The 16,926-nt window shown below is 36.2% G+C and overlaps 1 protein-coding gene across 1 annotated transcript in view; it reads left to right on the top strand.

Moving 5' to 3' along the window:
- The first annotated feature begins 8,067 nt into the window (after positions 1-8,067).
- Positions 8,068-16,926, top strand: part of PTPRU (protein tyrosine phosphatase receptor type U) — a 4,710,560-nt gene continuing 4,701,701 nt past the window's right edge. The window contains exons 1-2 of the mRNA XM_044089740.1: positions 8,068-8,089; positions 8,642-8,770. Of these exons, the coding sequence (XP_043945675.1) occupies positions 8,068-8,089; positions 8,642-8,770 (151 nt within the window). The remainder of the gene's footprint in view (positions 8,090-8,641; positions 8,771-16,926) is intronic.

Raw genomic sequence — 16,926 nt, 5'->3', positions numbered from 1 at the left:
CTTTTCTGAACTGCTGTCAGGCATTTTACTTGCATTTAGACATAAGCAAGCCTTATAGTTAAATGCAAGTGTATCTGAATCTGATCCATGGTCAAAAGAAAGACTTTCTTTGGCACATTAAGGGCAAGTAGTTTGTTATCATTAAGTATTGTTTTCTTGTGAAGAGTATATGTGCAGTGGCTGTCTGATCTATTGGAAACATATTCTGAATTCCTTTTTGAGAAAGGAAAGTGTTTTTTTTTTTTTTCATTTCCTTGGTGTGTATTTCTGTGTAGTTATATTAAAGTGTTGGCTGGTGACACAGATGTTATACTGCAAACAGGCACTGAGCATCTGATAGCAACTTCCGTGAGATCTTCTACAATGCGTAAATTTGCTTATTAGTGTAAATAGCATGGGAAGATAGTAGGGGATTTATTTCTGAGGGGAGCTGAATATCGAAGAATTGACTGAGGTAGATATCTCTTAGCACAGAAGTTCTAATGAGAAATAAATGGGAAGGATCACCCCCTGATGTGCCAATAAATGCTTTTTTTTTTCCGTGAGCAGCAGTTCTACCTTTCAATGCCTTGCCAAAAGAGATACACAGAGAAGTCTGTTCTCTTTCAACAAAACACATTTATTTTCCAATACAAAGTGAGGTACACAGGTGTACTCCATCTCTGAATTGTAAAACTGTTAAATATGTTGTAACTCTTTTGTCCTCTTCTTATTAGGGCTGTATGCCTGAGACTGGGCATAATTTATGAAGTAGTTTTGTTAATAAAATGCATACCAACTGCACCTGTCATAATGATCACTTAACTTCACCAGTTTGTTACTCTGCTATAGTTATGTGAATATTATTAAAACTCAGTAACAAATCCCCAAGATCCTGCATTTTTACTCAGTTAATTAAATTTATAACTGTAAAAGAAAGCAGTGAATCTGCAAAATCACAAGAGAGTGATGCACTGCATTTACTTACATGAGTTTTTTAAACCTCTAGTTTTGCTTTCTTGAGTTTGTCCTTGACTTATCCCAAAACATAATAACTATATATTTTCCCTATTTCTACCTTATATAGCTGGAAAAAATACCACAGTAGATTCCTATGTGGTCCAACCAGAAACATCTTGACAAAACACAAAAGGATGTTTAAAGACATACCTCTTTATTTATCACAGGATTGTAGTAGGTATGGAAATTTCTCTTGGTATAAAATACATTTGAACAAATTGGTTCATGAATGTGCAATAACATGCAGGACTTTGATAATGTGCTGAGGCCAGTGGGCAGTGTCCACTAGCGCTATATATTTTGTCATTACTGAGGCTCATCTATACAGTGTAAACAAAAACTCTTTGTTTTGAATTAATGGCCATTTACAGTAAGATTAGGTTTTCATTAGCAGAAAATATTTATCTAAATTATATTTATAAACAGGAAGGACCGTATTTCAGGCTTGGGTGAACATTATGAGTTAACTTTCAAAGATTTGCTTAGTAATGGTTCTCACAGGTAATAGAAAGTCTGCTAACAGAAAATGCACTCTTTTTTTCCATGTGGCCTTAAGCAACTGTGATAGTATGATGACCCCTGCTTAAACCCGAGGCAGTAAATAAGGAACCTCAGTCCTCACCACTGTCTCTGGTAAGGGAGTGTCACTGAAAGCAAGGATAGAACACACAATTTCCCTTAAGAGTACACTGGGAACAGGCTCTAAACCTTGGAGTTAACTATTTGCTTCAATTCAGATTCCCAAATGAGTCCTCATACTACCCATTGCAGAACACTGTGTCCCAGTTCTAGGTATCTGACACACTCACTCTTAAATATTTGATAATCACACATACAAACACTCTTGGGAAAGACTAGCACAGATTTATCTGCTATGTTCTCTTTCCCAAATTACATGGTAATGCTGCCACCATTCAAAATACTACGATACCCTTCAAAAGAGGTGTTCTACTATATTGAGTGAAATAAATATTGATATAAAAGGTAGCATGTAAGGCTTTTTGGAGTGGCCCTGTTGTTATCACAATAAGCATAAACACTCTCAGGCTACTAAAAGTACTTTCTAAATAACCAGCACAATAGTAGGTAGTAAATTATTTAGTAAATAAAAATTATTTAAAACATATGTACACTGAATAACTGATTTCAGTAAACCACAGGAATTATGAAATCAACACTGTAGGATATGTTTCACACTGATTGAAGAAAAACACTATCTATCTGTAACTCCCTAAAGATTAACTGTCCCTGTCTAATCTAATTAAGTCAGCAAGGCAAGATGATACTCTTATTTCTGCAAGCAAAAAGCAAAATATATGTCCACTCTTTGGGCTATTGTCCAGTCCTCAGCGACTGGAATAGCAAATCCTATTATTTCTTATGAACAGCTCTGAAATACTCTGAGTGATGAATACTGATCTGAAAAACAACCACTGACTACTACAACAACTGCTGCAACTCAGCTCAACTCAACAGCAACTCTACACTGAACTGACTCAGAACCTGTTTTTAAAGCAGAATCTTTTAAAAGTCACATAAAGCTGTTATGAGAATTCTACTTTCTCTCATTTCAGACTTGAAAAGTAAGCAAAAACAGCTGCTGTGGAGATTCCATTCCTTTCAGTTCTGGCACTTGATGACATCACCTTCAGGTCAGCTGACTGGGACAACCTGCATTCAGAATTCTTTTAAAAAGATATGTACATTTGGTCAGTCAGAAGAGTACTGTTTGATTCAAGCATCTTTACACAAATAAATGAAACAACCAAAAAGATAAATTATTTAACAAAATTATAGCTAGTCATGCTGGCATTTATAACACAGTTAATTTATAATTATTTACAAGTATTTACAAAACTGCAGCCAGACATGCTAGCACAGATAACAATATCTGATATCCTCACAATAGGTATAAACATAACCAGTATACTGAGGCTAAATCTCAACACATCCTCACTGTTTGACAGCATACACACAACTACAACATATGTACAGATTCTGAAAAAGGCCCACCACAAACACCTCACCTGTATCTGAAAAAGTCATAAATTTAACAAAACCAGATCTTACAGAGACCGTCCACTGACTACAGCAAATCAAACATAAAGAGCCTCATTATAATGTTAATGAAGACATTACATGATAGCAGGGGTACTATACGTACACTTGTGCTAATATCTCATCACACCTGCTTCCTACCATTTGCTCAAAAATGCAAGTGCTTGAGTTCTCAATATCCTGATCTCCTGTTTCTCTGTAGCTTTTCCAACACCTGGCTCTATAAAACTGCATAGCCCTACAAGTAACTAAACTCTAACCCAAAAAATCCTACCCAGTTCCTAACCAGAGTCCTTGCTCCTTTACTGTTAAACTCCACTCCCCTTTCCTTAACATTAAAGTCCCAGAACACTTCATAAACCTACATTCCCTTATCACTCCCTAACCATAAAACTCCCTTCCTGCTCTCTAAACCTAAAAATCCCTTTATGCTCAATACACCTAAACTTCCCCTCCTGCACCCTAATCCTAAAATCTTTCCCAACTCCATAAACCTAATATCTCCCTTTTGTTACCTAACTCTAAAATTCCCCTCCTACTCCCTGCCCATGGTTCATAGGTTCATAGATGTTTACTAGGCTAACAACCACAAGGGCCTTTTTAAGTCTAGCCATGCATCCCAAATCTTTGACGAGTTCTGATAACCTTGATAAGTATAAGCATGGGCCTGGGAGATGAGCCATTTACAGGATACCTGTCTGCATCAGAGATTTAGGACCCAAACCAGGGATGAATTTCCAATTTACCATCAAATTATGCAAGTTGCACTTGAATTGGATTAGAAAGGGACTCTATTTCACATGGATGGGGAGCCTGTTCCATAAATGTGGTAGTCTCTGGGATACATACCTATCTCTCCAGCAGGTCCAATTTATATCACAGGCAAGGCTTAAGTCTCTAGAATGGGTAATTATGGAACTGTTTGTTTTGTGGATATGCAGGAGGTCTGTCAGAGTGAGGTCTGACAATGCCCTGTATGCAAGGAATAGATCTTCCATCAAAAGCCTGTAGGAGATCGAATACATGGATAGGGCCTTGAGGCGGTCTGCATAGGACATTTTACTTATGCCCTGTATTCTTTTAGTGACGAACTTCTGTATACGTTCCAGTTGTTGGATATGCCTGGCTAGGTACATACCAAAGGAGGCATTGTACTCAATGATAGGTCTGATGAATGCCGAATACAGTGGAACAATGACTTCCTTGGACTTAGATGCCGTACCTTTGTTTATAAGTTGCGCAATATAGAATGATTTCCTCACCACTGTAGACACATGATGATCAAAAGCTAGATTATTATCTATGCGTGTCCCTAAATCCCTGACTACTCTGCCAACTCTAAGGGGTGTGTTGTCAATATGATTGTTACCAGGAATGGATGACTTCCCAAAGGATACTATTATACATTTCATGGCATTTAATTTTAGTCCATGACTCTGACACCAGTTGTTTGTGTCAGCCCCTCTTGGAGAACGTTTTTGTCAGTGTGAGATTTAATGACAGCTCCTAGCTGATTTCCCAAACTCATATGCATGTTTTAGTTCTAGCAACAGCCTACCTATGTTCCAAGATGCTTGAGTTTCTGCCTTTGAGACAGTGGTTTTTGAACATTAGAGACGTGAGTGCTTGTAGTGGTTCCCATGACAGCAGAATAATTCCGATTAAAAACATACCAATCCAGGCTTAAAAAGCATTATTGAGATCTCAGTTAAGATAAAAAGAATTTAGGCTGATTATGATATAGTGTTCATGCTGAAGTGAGCAACATTTGAATGTTCTACACCTTGGATATGCAATGTAACATGGGATTATGATATAGTGAGCAACCTTTGAATATCCTACACCTTGGATATGCAATGTAACATGGTGGGATTATGATATGGTGTTCAAGCTGAAGTGAGCAACCTTCAAATGTCCTACACATTGAATATGCAATGTAACATGGTGGGATTATGATATGGTGTTCATGCTGAAGTGAGCAACCTTCGAATAGCCTATACCGTGGATATGCAATGTAACATGGTGGGATTATGATATAGTGTTCATGCTGAAGTGAGCAAACTTCGAATATCCTACACCTTGGATATGCAATGTAACATGGTGGGATTATGATATAGTGTTCATGCTGAAGTGAGCAACCTTCGAATGTCCTACACCTTGGATATGCAATGTAACATGGTGGGATTATGATATAGTGTTCATGCTGAAGTGAGCAACCTTCAAATAGCCTACACCTTGGATATGCAATGTAACATGGTGGGATTATGATATAGTGTTCATGCTGAAGTGAGCAACCTTCAAATATCCTACACCTTGGATATGCAATGTAACATGGTGGGATTATGATATAATGTTCATGCTGAAGTGAGCAACTTTCAAATGTCCTACACCTTGGATATGCAATGTAACATGGTGGGATTATTAAACAGCCATGCAAGTATGGACGAAAACTAATTTTCACATTCATTAAGTGACTAAGAACCTGATACCACAAAAAAGGATTCAGTACCTGTCAGTCTGGAGTAAAATGTGCAACCAGCAGAAGTGCTTTCAGTCTGGAGGGCTTCATCTTTATCCTTGGGTAGTACAGGTGCCGACCGACAAAGAAATTTTCCATCCTCACCATGTTATTTTCAAATTCTAGTACAAAACAAATAAAAAATAAAAACAATAAAAAATATACACACATGCTTACATAAATATATATGTGTAAATCCTTCTTAAATGATAAAAAACGTTAAAATAAATGTGTGATTTAGAAGTTTTTCTCTGAGATATTGTTTAGAAATCCAAAATGCATGTCTCAAATTCCAGAGTATACCAACTTTCATTGTTGCAAATCTGATGGTATATGTGACAGTTTCTCATCATTTGTAAAAGAACACATGAAAGCCAGATGCCAGTAAATCTACTCAGAGCTAGAAATTGCAATAATGAACATCAGTGATGCTGAACATATTACAAAAATCTGTTATATGGCAAGAGTGCCCAACTCTGTGTGCGTGTGTGTGTGTGTTTGTCTGTCTGTCTGTTGGTTGGGTGCACATGTGGGCAGTAATGGAGAACAATGAACTGAGTCAGTCACCAGATCTGTGTTTGAGGGCAAGGCAGTACATACAGCTTACCTCAATCTGGCCAAGGCCTTTGATACCATTTCCCCACTCAGGAATTATTGATAAATTCACCAAACTAGGCATTAACCCCTATATCACTAGGTGGGTTGCAAATTTGCTCACAAATATAACCCACAAAGCTTAATGCCAAAAAATGCTTCATCATCCCCTTTGGGAAAAACTCAGTTCCCACTAATTATCACACTGATGGGAGCCCACTGAACACTAAAGGAGTTATAAGACATCTAGGGACACAGGTTAAGAGCAACTTCTCCTTCGACCACCACATTGCCACTGTGGTCAGAAAGTCCTTCTGTGTGGCACATCTCATTACCAAGGATTTTGCATCCAGAAAGAAAGAGGTCATGTCCTCTCTCTACTCTTCCCTCATTAGGCCAATCATTGAGTATAATGCACCATTTTGTATGTACCTCACTAGACATATGCAACAGCTGGAAAGACGACAAAAGTATCTCACGAAGAGGATCCTAGGCCAAAAACGCATGTCCTACATGGACAGACTCAAAAATACTCCAGCTATTCTCTGTCTGATATCATCTACTAAGAGGCAATCTCTGCTTGACTTACAAAGCCATGTCTGACCCAGCTCTGTTAGAAATGCTACATCTAAAGAAATCCCAATCCATCTGCATCACATGCTCCAGAGACCTCAACCTCATTACCGCAAACAAAATAACTTGCTGGAGGGATGGGTACATAACCCAGAGACTGTCCATGCTGTAGAATAGACTTACCATACATGCCAAGCAGAGCACCTCACTGGCCCTCTTCAAGAGAAATCTTGATAAGTGGATGGGAAATAGAGAGTTCACCCCAGGGATCACTCCAGTGGCTCTACTTGATTGAAGCACTGGGAACTAAAGTCGGATGGCACGATGACAGGGCACTTCTTGGCTAGGCTTGTAAAGGCTCCAGTGCCATTAGCCTAGTACACACCTATGAACCTATGAACATATGAATACAGACTCAATTCATAGTCAGTCTGGCATTCTCCACTGTTGCCAACACATGCACGGGGTGCAGTAAATAAGTATATACCAAATGCAGGGCCTTTATGGTAATACAAAGCAATGCAAAACAATTACTGTACTAAGTAGTGCAGTTGTTTGCTCTGAAACATACCTCTCAACCTCATAGTGCAAGAAATCTGGACAAAACTTAAAATTATTGGTGACAAAGGCCCCAGAATTAGAATACATTTTAAATACTGCTCTTATAAACTCAGAAAGTTGCTAAAATAACAGAATTCATATTGCATATATTTTCTGGACTTTATAAAGTCTGAAACTCAAATGCATGACATTAGAAAATCATACATTTTATGAAAAACAGACCAAAAATATGAGGTGAAAATCTGGAAAGTTCACACATATGGTCCAATTTATGTCATCCCTGTTTTTCCTTTTTTTTCAGTAGTTGAGCCATTTAATACATGACAGTGCTAATCCCAACAGACTTACTGAAAAGGGCTGTATGGAATGGCTGCGTAAAGTAACATGAGTACCCACTGTACTTTTCAGTATCTTTATTATTAAAGCTCACCAGTAATAGCATTTGAAAAATGTGTTTGAAGTGAGTGGGATATGAAAAGAGACTTGACAGAGTTAGGGTTCTCTTTTTTCAATGCATCTCAACCCTGTACTCAAGAAATCTAGACAAAACCAAAAAGTAATGGGGAGATAAACACCCAAAAATAGAGGCAGATTTTAAATATTGCTCCAGTAAGCTTAGAAAGAGGATGAAATAAAACATTTGGCAATAATGGACAATGCTGGACTGAAATATTGACTTTATGATTATGATTTAAAGTGTTTTGACAGCAGCATGCATGTGTACAACTATTCTTCTGCACTAACACTTCAACCGTCATGCAAAGATGCTATTTCCATCTAGTGTTCGTAAGTTCATAATTTCATAAGTTAGTACTAAGCTAACTGCCCTTGCGAGCCATTTTAAGCCTAGCCAGTTATCCCTTGTGAGACTCAAACCTTGCACCTTGTGTTTGTAAGGCAAACACCTTAACCATTAGGCCGCCCTCCCAACCCCTCCCGTATCACCCCATGTGTGTATGTGTGTGTGTGTGTGTGTGTGGCTACGTTTTTTAAAAAAATATTCCGTGTATTTTTATAGCATTATTATAACTGGGACTTGAACAAGGTTTACTGGTGCAGCTTCCATGATAATTAAGGTAAGACAATGCAAAGTGCGATAAATTGTTACTAAAGGAAAGCAAGGTTATGCCAAAGTAGGGACCAGGATGTTTTGAGACAATAACTGTGCTACAAAAGTGAGGAATAGCTCTTGGTGTGGTAGTGTACTTTACTGAATGTGGGCCAGCTGCTTTTTTATTTTTGGGGAAGTGCACCTTCCTGTAGGTTTGTTTCTTTTTGAGTGCAAGTAAGATTGATTATTTTATTCTGCTAACACACAGTTATGTTTGTTTTTTTCAGCTGGTTGCACTTTTGAGGAAGGCTCTGACTCTGGGCAATGTGAGTACGTGCAGGGTGATGATGACGATTTTGACTGGGAGCTTATCAGAAGTTACGCTACCCCTTACTCTAGTTTGGACTTTCTTCATGGTGAGTTCCATTCTTAATATTTGTCACTCACTTTCTGTTGCATATGGTACTTTATAATACAGATATTCCAAAAATATCCGAAGACACACAAAATTTAAATTTCCTACCTGATTATACATAGAAAAAGAAATGGTTAAAACCTCAAGCTTCTCCTAATTAGCTTCAGAACAAGAAAGTCACTTTAAGTTATCTATAATCATACAGATAAATGACAAGAAATAAATATGAAATATTTGTAAATTGCTTCTTTTAGCACATCCTGCTGTTAACAAATAAAAGTACTATGCTAACAATTTTCCCAGTGTATCAAAAATTTTATCTTACAATTTGTGAATATATATAAAGTCTACACACAAGACATTGGAGGTAGGAAATACTTCCTTTCAGGTGTGAACACAGTTTATGTGAAGTTGTCAGATCTCTGAAGGTAAGATTACACCAACTATATCACCATCAAAATCTTAGTCACAACACTGCTGATACAAAATAAAGTCCGTTTGCGCAACATAAAAATGTAGCACTTTATGGATTCCACTGTGAGCCTGACAGAAAGATTTTACCGTTTAACATTCTTCTTCATGAGCTACTCTTGTGTAAATTTATTGGGCCAATTGCATCATGGATGGTATATTTCTGGTAATATCTGAATGGAGTTTACAATTATTTGTTTTCGTGACTAATGTGGTATGGTTTATGTAAATGTGAATGCATTTTTTATTGATCGGGTTATCTTTCAGTAAAGTAATAGTGATGATAAACTGTATATACTGCAGCAAAAATGACGACAATTATTTTTCAACAAAAGCAGCAGCCAAGTCGGTGAACTCACAATATATAGTTTATGAGTGGTAAATGTCAACATTGTATATTCTGATATATTCCCAGCTGATTAGAGAGAATAAAATGATATGATTTTACTTGTGAGAAATCAGTGGAAGCATTCCTGAACTTTATGCAGTATGTCGAACCTGCCAGACACCAAAAGAGTAGCCTTATTCACTGGGCAGTTAAGGATTCGACCACCCCGACCAGAGGGGATTATGAAGAGTACCAGTGCTGCGTATCATCAATGACCATGAAGTTAAGATGATTAAGGTTCTTCCACAAAATCAGAAATTATTTAAAGGGATGCTTTGTGAGAACCAGACTTGTATTTGTAGTGTACAGCCCATTAACCGTCCTTAAACCTAAGACACACTAAAGCAGGGAGAATGCAGTGAGAGCCTGGACTAATATTAAGGATTTGCTTCCAAATTGCACATAGTTAGGAAGTTGCTTCAGCTGTGAACTTGGTTCTTTAAGTGATACATTGCATTAATAAGAAATTTTTTGCGGTTATGTCCAGTAGATGATGGTAGTATATTGCATTTAATTTAAGAAAGCGTGTCTAATCCGAGAGTTACATTTGATGTCAATTACTTTACCAGGCCACTTTAATGACTTATTCAGGAAGTCATTTTTTACAAAAGAAAAAATGCTGGGCATTTTGGCATCTTTAATCCTTGCACTTTCATAATGTACTACCATGACTTGCAAGTATCCAAATCTTCAACCATATAGTCGTACTCTTGTCCTCACTATTTGATTCTACAGAGTGTATGTAGAAAAGTTTGAAGGGAGGGCTTCCTTCCTTTGAAGGGTACTAACATATCAGCACATGGAGTGAAGTGGGAAAATGACCAGATGCCTAGCAAAATTCTAAACCATGATCACAGTTGTATGAGGTGGGTTTAATGTCAAAAAGTTAAAAGAAAGAAAGTTCAATTCATGTACAGAATCCATGGGAAAGTGCGCAAATGGGGAGTAATGTTTATGACAGACAATGTGTCTAATTATCTGGTGAACAAATATGGTCTGGATACATAAGAAGGATGTAGGTGGGCCAATGTGGTGTTGCGATGTAAATAGAATCCATCAGAATCATAAAGCCAGAAATGGCATTACCCTTCTTTAATGGGTTGTTGATAACCTAATTACAGTACTGACACAAGTTGTAAATGTCAAATTGATGTAGAGGTCTAAGCAGAACGCTACTCAAAAATGACACAGTAAGTGCACTGAGCCACTCAGTGTCACAGAACAAAGGAACTCCATTAATTTAATCTGGAAGGTAGTTGGTGAGAGGAAATTAGATCTTCAAAGGGAAATTGACCCCTGAAATTCATGGAAGTTAAAGGAATTTATTTTTCTGACCATAATTTCTTTTCTGAAAAAAAAAAAATGTATGAGTGGTCAATTCTGCTTGGTGCCTTTTGCAATGGACATGCCTCCATGAATGTATTTTATTTATTTATTTATTTATTTGCAGTTTGTTTGCCAGGATAGTCCATTGGGCCATGAAAAGCCCATTTTCAGTGGAGTCCTGGGGAGAAAAGCTCCAGAATAATACAGAGAATCAAAATAAATAAAAAGAATAAAAACAAATACTTAATAGTAATACACAAAATGCAAAATACAAAATAGTAATACAATATATACAACTGATACAATGCAAGATAAAATTGTTAGAAGCAAAAATACATTTTTTTTTGTTACAAAATGTTTCAAGAAATCAGTACATTTATACATTTTGGAGATCTTCATCAGCATCCATCTTCCCATTGGTTATTTTATTTATTTTACATTTTATGTATATACTTGTGTCCCACTACATCCTAGGGTTTCTATAACACCATTCCACAATGTTTTCAGTACAATCCAGGCTACTCACTGATTCTTCCTCTCAGGGTTTATATGATCCAATGATCTAGAGGCCCTAAACTCTTATTATTTTTATTTGTTTTATTTTAGTTTACATGTGTTAACCGGGTGTGCCTGACTGAGCCGAAAAGGCCCCTTTTCAGCAGAGGCACAGGGAGAAAAGCTCCACAAAGAAAAATTACAGATACATTTAGTTAGATACGATCAGTATACACACAAATTACAAAATACATGTTTTTACAGTGGTATGCGGCACATCAACAGTTACAGTGGAGAGAACAAACAAAAAAATATTAATTTAAAAATAAAGGTAATTAATAGATTTGTGGTGTACAGCTGAAATTTGGAACATAGGTAGAATACATACATAGTACAAAGGTACAGTACATACATTAGCCAGTGTTTGTAAGATAGAAAACTATTATCAAGTACTCTAGTTTGTATATATTATTCACTTTCACTAGCTTGGGGAGCAATAATGGCACTGCCGACTTTGCTTGAGATGTTGCCTGATGAGGTCTTTAAAGGAGGCTTTGGATGATGTGTTTTGAATGCTTTTGAACCTCTTCATAGGTGTGTACTAGGCTAATGACCCTGTAGCCTTTACAAGCCTAGCCCATAGGATTACCCTGGCATCATGCCACCTGACCTTAGTTCCCAGTGCCTCTGTCAAGCAAAGCCACTGGAGTGATCCCCGGGGTGAATCTTCTATTTCCCATCCACTCATCAAGATTTCTGTTGAAAAGGACCAGTGAGGTGCTCTGTTTGACATGTATGGGAAGTCTATTCCATAGCATGTGCAGTCTCTGGGTTATGAACCTGTCCCTCCAGCAAGTTCTGCTGATTGTGGTAATGAGGTTGAGGACTCTGGAGTGTGTGGTGCAGCGGGATTGGAATTTCTTTAGATGTAGCATTTCTAACAGAGCATGGCTTTTTAAGTCAAGCAGAGATCGCCTTTAAGCAGGCGATATGAGACAGAGAATAGTTGGAGTTTTTTGAGTCTGTCTATGTAGGACAAGTGATTAAGGCCCAGAATCCTCTTTGTGAGGTAATTATGTGGCCTCTCCAGTTGTTGCAGGTGTCTAGTGAGGTACATGTCAAATGGGTAATTGTACTCGATGACCGGCCTAATGAGAGAAGAGTAGAGGGAGACAATGACTTCTTTCTTCCTGGATGCAAAACCCTTATTAATCAGATGTGCCACATAGGAATTTCTGACCACAGTGGCAATGTGGTGGTTGAAAGAGAGGTTGCTGTCAACCTGTGTTCCCAGATCTCTTAAAATGCTTTCTGTGTTCAGTGGACTACCATCGATGTGGTAATTCATGGGAACCAGGTTTTTCCCAAAGGGGATGATGACACATTTTTTGGCGTTGAGCTTAAGGCCATGGTTCTGACACCAGTTGTTGGTCTCAGAGAGGCCTTTCTGTAGGATGTCAACATCACTTGGGGAGTTAATAATAGCTCTCAACTTGCAATCGTCTACAAACATTATCAGCCAGAGTCCCTTTGTGTTGTCCTGGACTTTAGAGAAGTAGATACCAAACAGGAGAGGACCCAGGACCGAACCCTGATGGGCTCCACTTGTGACTGGTCAGCAGTCTGACTTGGAGTCAGTTACTTTCACACTGTGGGTTCTATCTGTGAGCCAGTTTGCAACCAACTAGTGATATAGGGGTTGATGGCTAGCTTACTGAGTTTTTCTATGATTCCTGAGTGGGGAATGATATCAAAGGCCTTCGCCAGATCAAGGTAGGCTATGTGAACCACCTTGCCTTCATCCACAGCTCTGGTGACTGACTCAAAGAAGTCAGCCAAGTTGAGCAGGCGCACTTTTTTTTAGCCAGAAAATAATATAAACTCAAAGTAATATCTATGTCAAAAATTTGTCTAGATAGGAACTAATAGACTTTACCCATATATCTTTTCTCTGTGTTACTATTGGTTCTTTATTTTTCTATCAGTCACTATTGGACCTTTATTTAACCTTGTGATAATGTGCATGAAAGTAATCCTAGTCACACTAGGTAGTGCTAGATACACTAGAGAATGAAGATATAATTATTATTATAATTGTAGGTAAACACTTTTTCTATAACACTGCAGCCATGTACAATACTCTATTATTGTAAGTGTGGCATTCCTCTCTGGCCCTCTGCTGGAAAAGGAACAATCTGTTTGTAATTAACTCTTTTTAGAGTATGCTTGTAAAAGTGATGTTTCTGTCCCAGCCCTCTACTGGAAAAGGAACTACTTCTTTGCAGTTAACTCTAGATACAGTATGTTTTTTGAATCTATGCTAATCTATATAAAATGTTCATGGCTTCTTGATATATATATATATATATATATATATATATATATACATATATATATATATATATATATATATATATATATATATATATTATATATATATACACACATATAGATATATATATATATATATATCTATACATATATATGTATATATATATATATATATATATATAATTATGTATATATATATATATATGTGTGTGTGTGTGTGTGTATGTATATTTATATATATATATATACATATATATATATATCTAGAGAGAGAGAGATAGATTTATATATATATATATATATATATATATATATATATATAAACATCTCTATCTGTGACTCTGAATCTATTGTTAATATTCTCTGTTGTAAATGTGCAGCTTTTATTCCTTGGCCTCTGCTGAAAAAGGACTTTTTGTCTAGTTGGACTTTTGTGGTAAACAAATGTAAAATAAATAAATAAAATAAATATTATTAAACATCCAAAAGCCTACATGGAATCAGAGAGATGAAAAAGAAACAATGGGGTTGCTACAGCTAGATGTAGATAATGTTATTAGCCTCTCAGTATCACTAGGCCAAATCTACTCCCCATACTCCGGCCTGAATCCTCACATTAGATAGGCTGGGTGTCATTAATGTGCTTTTCCCTGGCAGGTAAAAATGTCACAGCCAGGCACACTGGAGGAAGGGAGTCCTCAATGCTAAGTGGTACATTTTGGAATATTTTCTGCTTAAAACCTGAGCTTTGGCCGGCTAAGATCTAGCTGTATTCAATTGGATGTATAAGAGAATTTAAATACCTTTTATCTGCACTTTTTTCAAATAATGCAGCATTTTAATTGATTTATCTGTGTTGCATTGAATATTAACTGAACTGGAAGTTTTTACTCTGTTTTTTTAGTTAGCGCTTGCTAGATTTTATTGCCTGTTAGTAATTGCAGTCAGGGGTAGTCTCATTCATTGATATCCTGTTACTGCCTATTTAAGTAGTACATTTTGGAATATTTTCAGTTTAAAACCTGAGCTTTGGCCGGCAAAGATCTAGCTGTATTCAACTGGACGTATAAGAGAATTTAAGTACCTTTTATCTGCACTTTTTTCAAATAATACAGCATTTTATTTCAATATTTTTTATTTATTCTTTACATCAAAGCAGAGCATTAAATGACAAATAACAAATATAGGAAAAGCATATGAATATTAAGCAATTGTTATACATTGATAGTAATACAAAAAGAGGTTGATCAGTCAAACAATACTATTTACACTATATACATAGATGCTTTCAAAATTCAGCATAGCAAAAAAAGAAGAATTAAGTAGTTTTGCAAGAGTTATTATAAGTACAATATTAAAGAGAGAAAGAAAAACAATTGTAGGGGTTAGGGATGTATGATGTTGTGTAAAAGCTCCTAGTCATAATGAAGTATGAACATTTGTGGTAGGTTATGCAAGAATAATATTATAGATTTGTTCCCATAAGATCCTAAAATTAATATTTTTGTCCCTTTTATTAATTATTATTTTATGGGCTAATAGATGTTTAGTTGCCATCAATCTGAAGTTCTCCCATGAGTTATTAGTTGAGTTAAGCCAATTAGTAACTATATAAAATTTCATTAAAAGAAAGATATTAATTAGGGTAAATGCTTGTTTTTTGGAGATATTAATTGGAAGGATATGTAGTAGAGCAAATTCCCAAGTGAGTGTGGATGTTTGGTAGCCCGTCTTTTATAATTGAAGTTTAAGGGAGTTCCAAAGTTTAAATACACATTTACAGCTCCAGAAAAGATGGAGTAGGTGAGCAGTTTGGTCTTTACAGTGTGGGCAGAGTGGGGATTTCATAGGGTTACATTTATGTAGAGTAGCAGGTGTGAAATACGCGTTGTTATAGATCATGAGTTGAGTAAAAGCCAATTTCTGAAGGGATATAGATTTTATTGTTAGGTTAATTGCCTGATTTAATTGATGGTTATCAACAGAAGAAAGGTTTTTTCTCCAATATTCAGAAATAAGGATATAGTCCTGGAATTTAATGTCTTTGATCATTTTGTAGGTAAATGTAGTAATTTTTTTGTTGATAGGATAGTCTTCTAAAGTAAATTACAAGTTGCTATATCTTCATTGTTTATGATAGTGCCGTGGACATAGCTGATACATAATTACTTAATCTGTCTCAGGATCAGTAAGTATGATTTGGGAAGGTTCAGTTGGTTCCTAATTTCTTGTATAGAGCAATTTAAATATGGATATATGTCTTGGATGGTTGTATTTAAACGACGAGGGAAGTGGTTTAGGTTTAGAGTTTGGTTATTTATTTTAAGATTAGGGTTTTTATGTAAGGGTTGTAATGTCATCATAGCTTGTATACGGTTTAAAGATTTGAAGTGTTTTTGTGTTAGTATAATGGAGTGTTTGAGGGGGTTCTGTTAAGTTGAAAGATTTCGTTAAACCAGTATTTAGAAATGGTAATGGTTTGGGGTTGATGTCCAGGATTTTAATGTGATTATGGTATATTCTTATCCAGTTTGGGTACCAAGCATTATCTTTTGGGTTACATTCAGCTATTCTTAAAACTCTATTGGTATTTATAATTAAATAGTATGACTCAAAGTTGGGAAGGTCTAAGCCACCTTTATTTTGGGGGTTGTTAGTTTGTCATATGAGATTCTGTTTTATTTAGATTCCCAGATGAATTTAGCAAGCTCGGTATGTACTTGCTTAAAGAAGTTATTGGGTATGATTATCTGGGAATTCATGAAAATATATAGTCATCTGGGTAGGACATTAATTTTAATTACAGAAACTTTGGCCAAAAACGGTAACTTTAGATTTTTCCATCTATTAAGGTCTAGTGAAATGTCTAGCCATTTTTGCTTAATGTTGTTTGAGTAGAAATCTTTATTGTTTGTAGAGAATGTGATACCTAAGTAATTAATTACTTCTTCAGTTTTTAATTTCCCTATTAGTGGTAGAAGAGAGAATGGTTTAGGAGTTTTTAAGGGGAAGATGTTAGTTTTTTTGAGGTTTAATTTGTAATTTGATATCATCGAGAAGTGTTCAATAGCGGATAATATTTTATTTAAAATAATACAGCATTTTAATTCATTTATTTGTGCTGCATTGAATATTAACTGAACTGG

The sequence above is a fragment of the Protopterus annectens genome, chromosome 1.part1 (genome assembly GCF_019279795.1).
Source record: "Protopterus annectens isolate FY-2018-M chromosome 1.part1, PAN1.0, whole genome shotgun sequence".
NCBI classification, from domain to species: domain Eukaryota; kingdom Metazoa; phylum Chordata; order Ceratodontiformes; family Protopteridae; genus Protopterus; species Protopterus annectens.
Note: the sequence above shows the minus strand (reverse complement) of the source record. Positions and strands in the feature narration are given on the sequence as shown.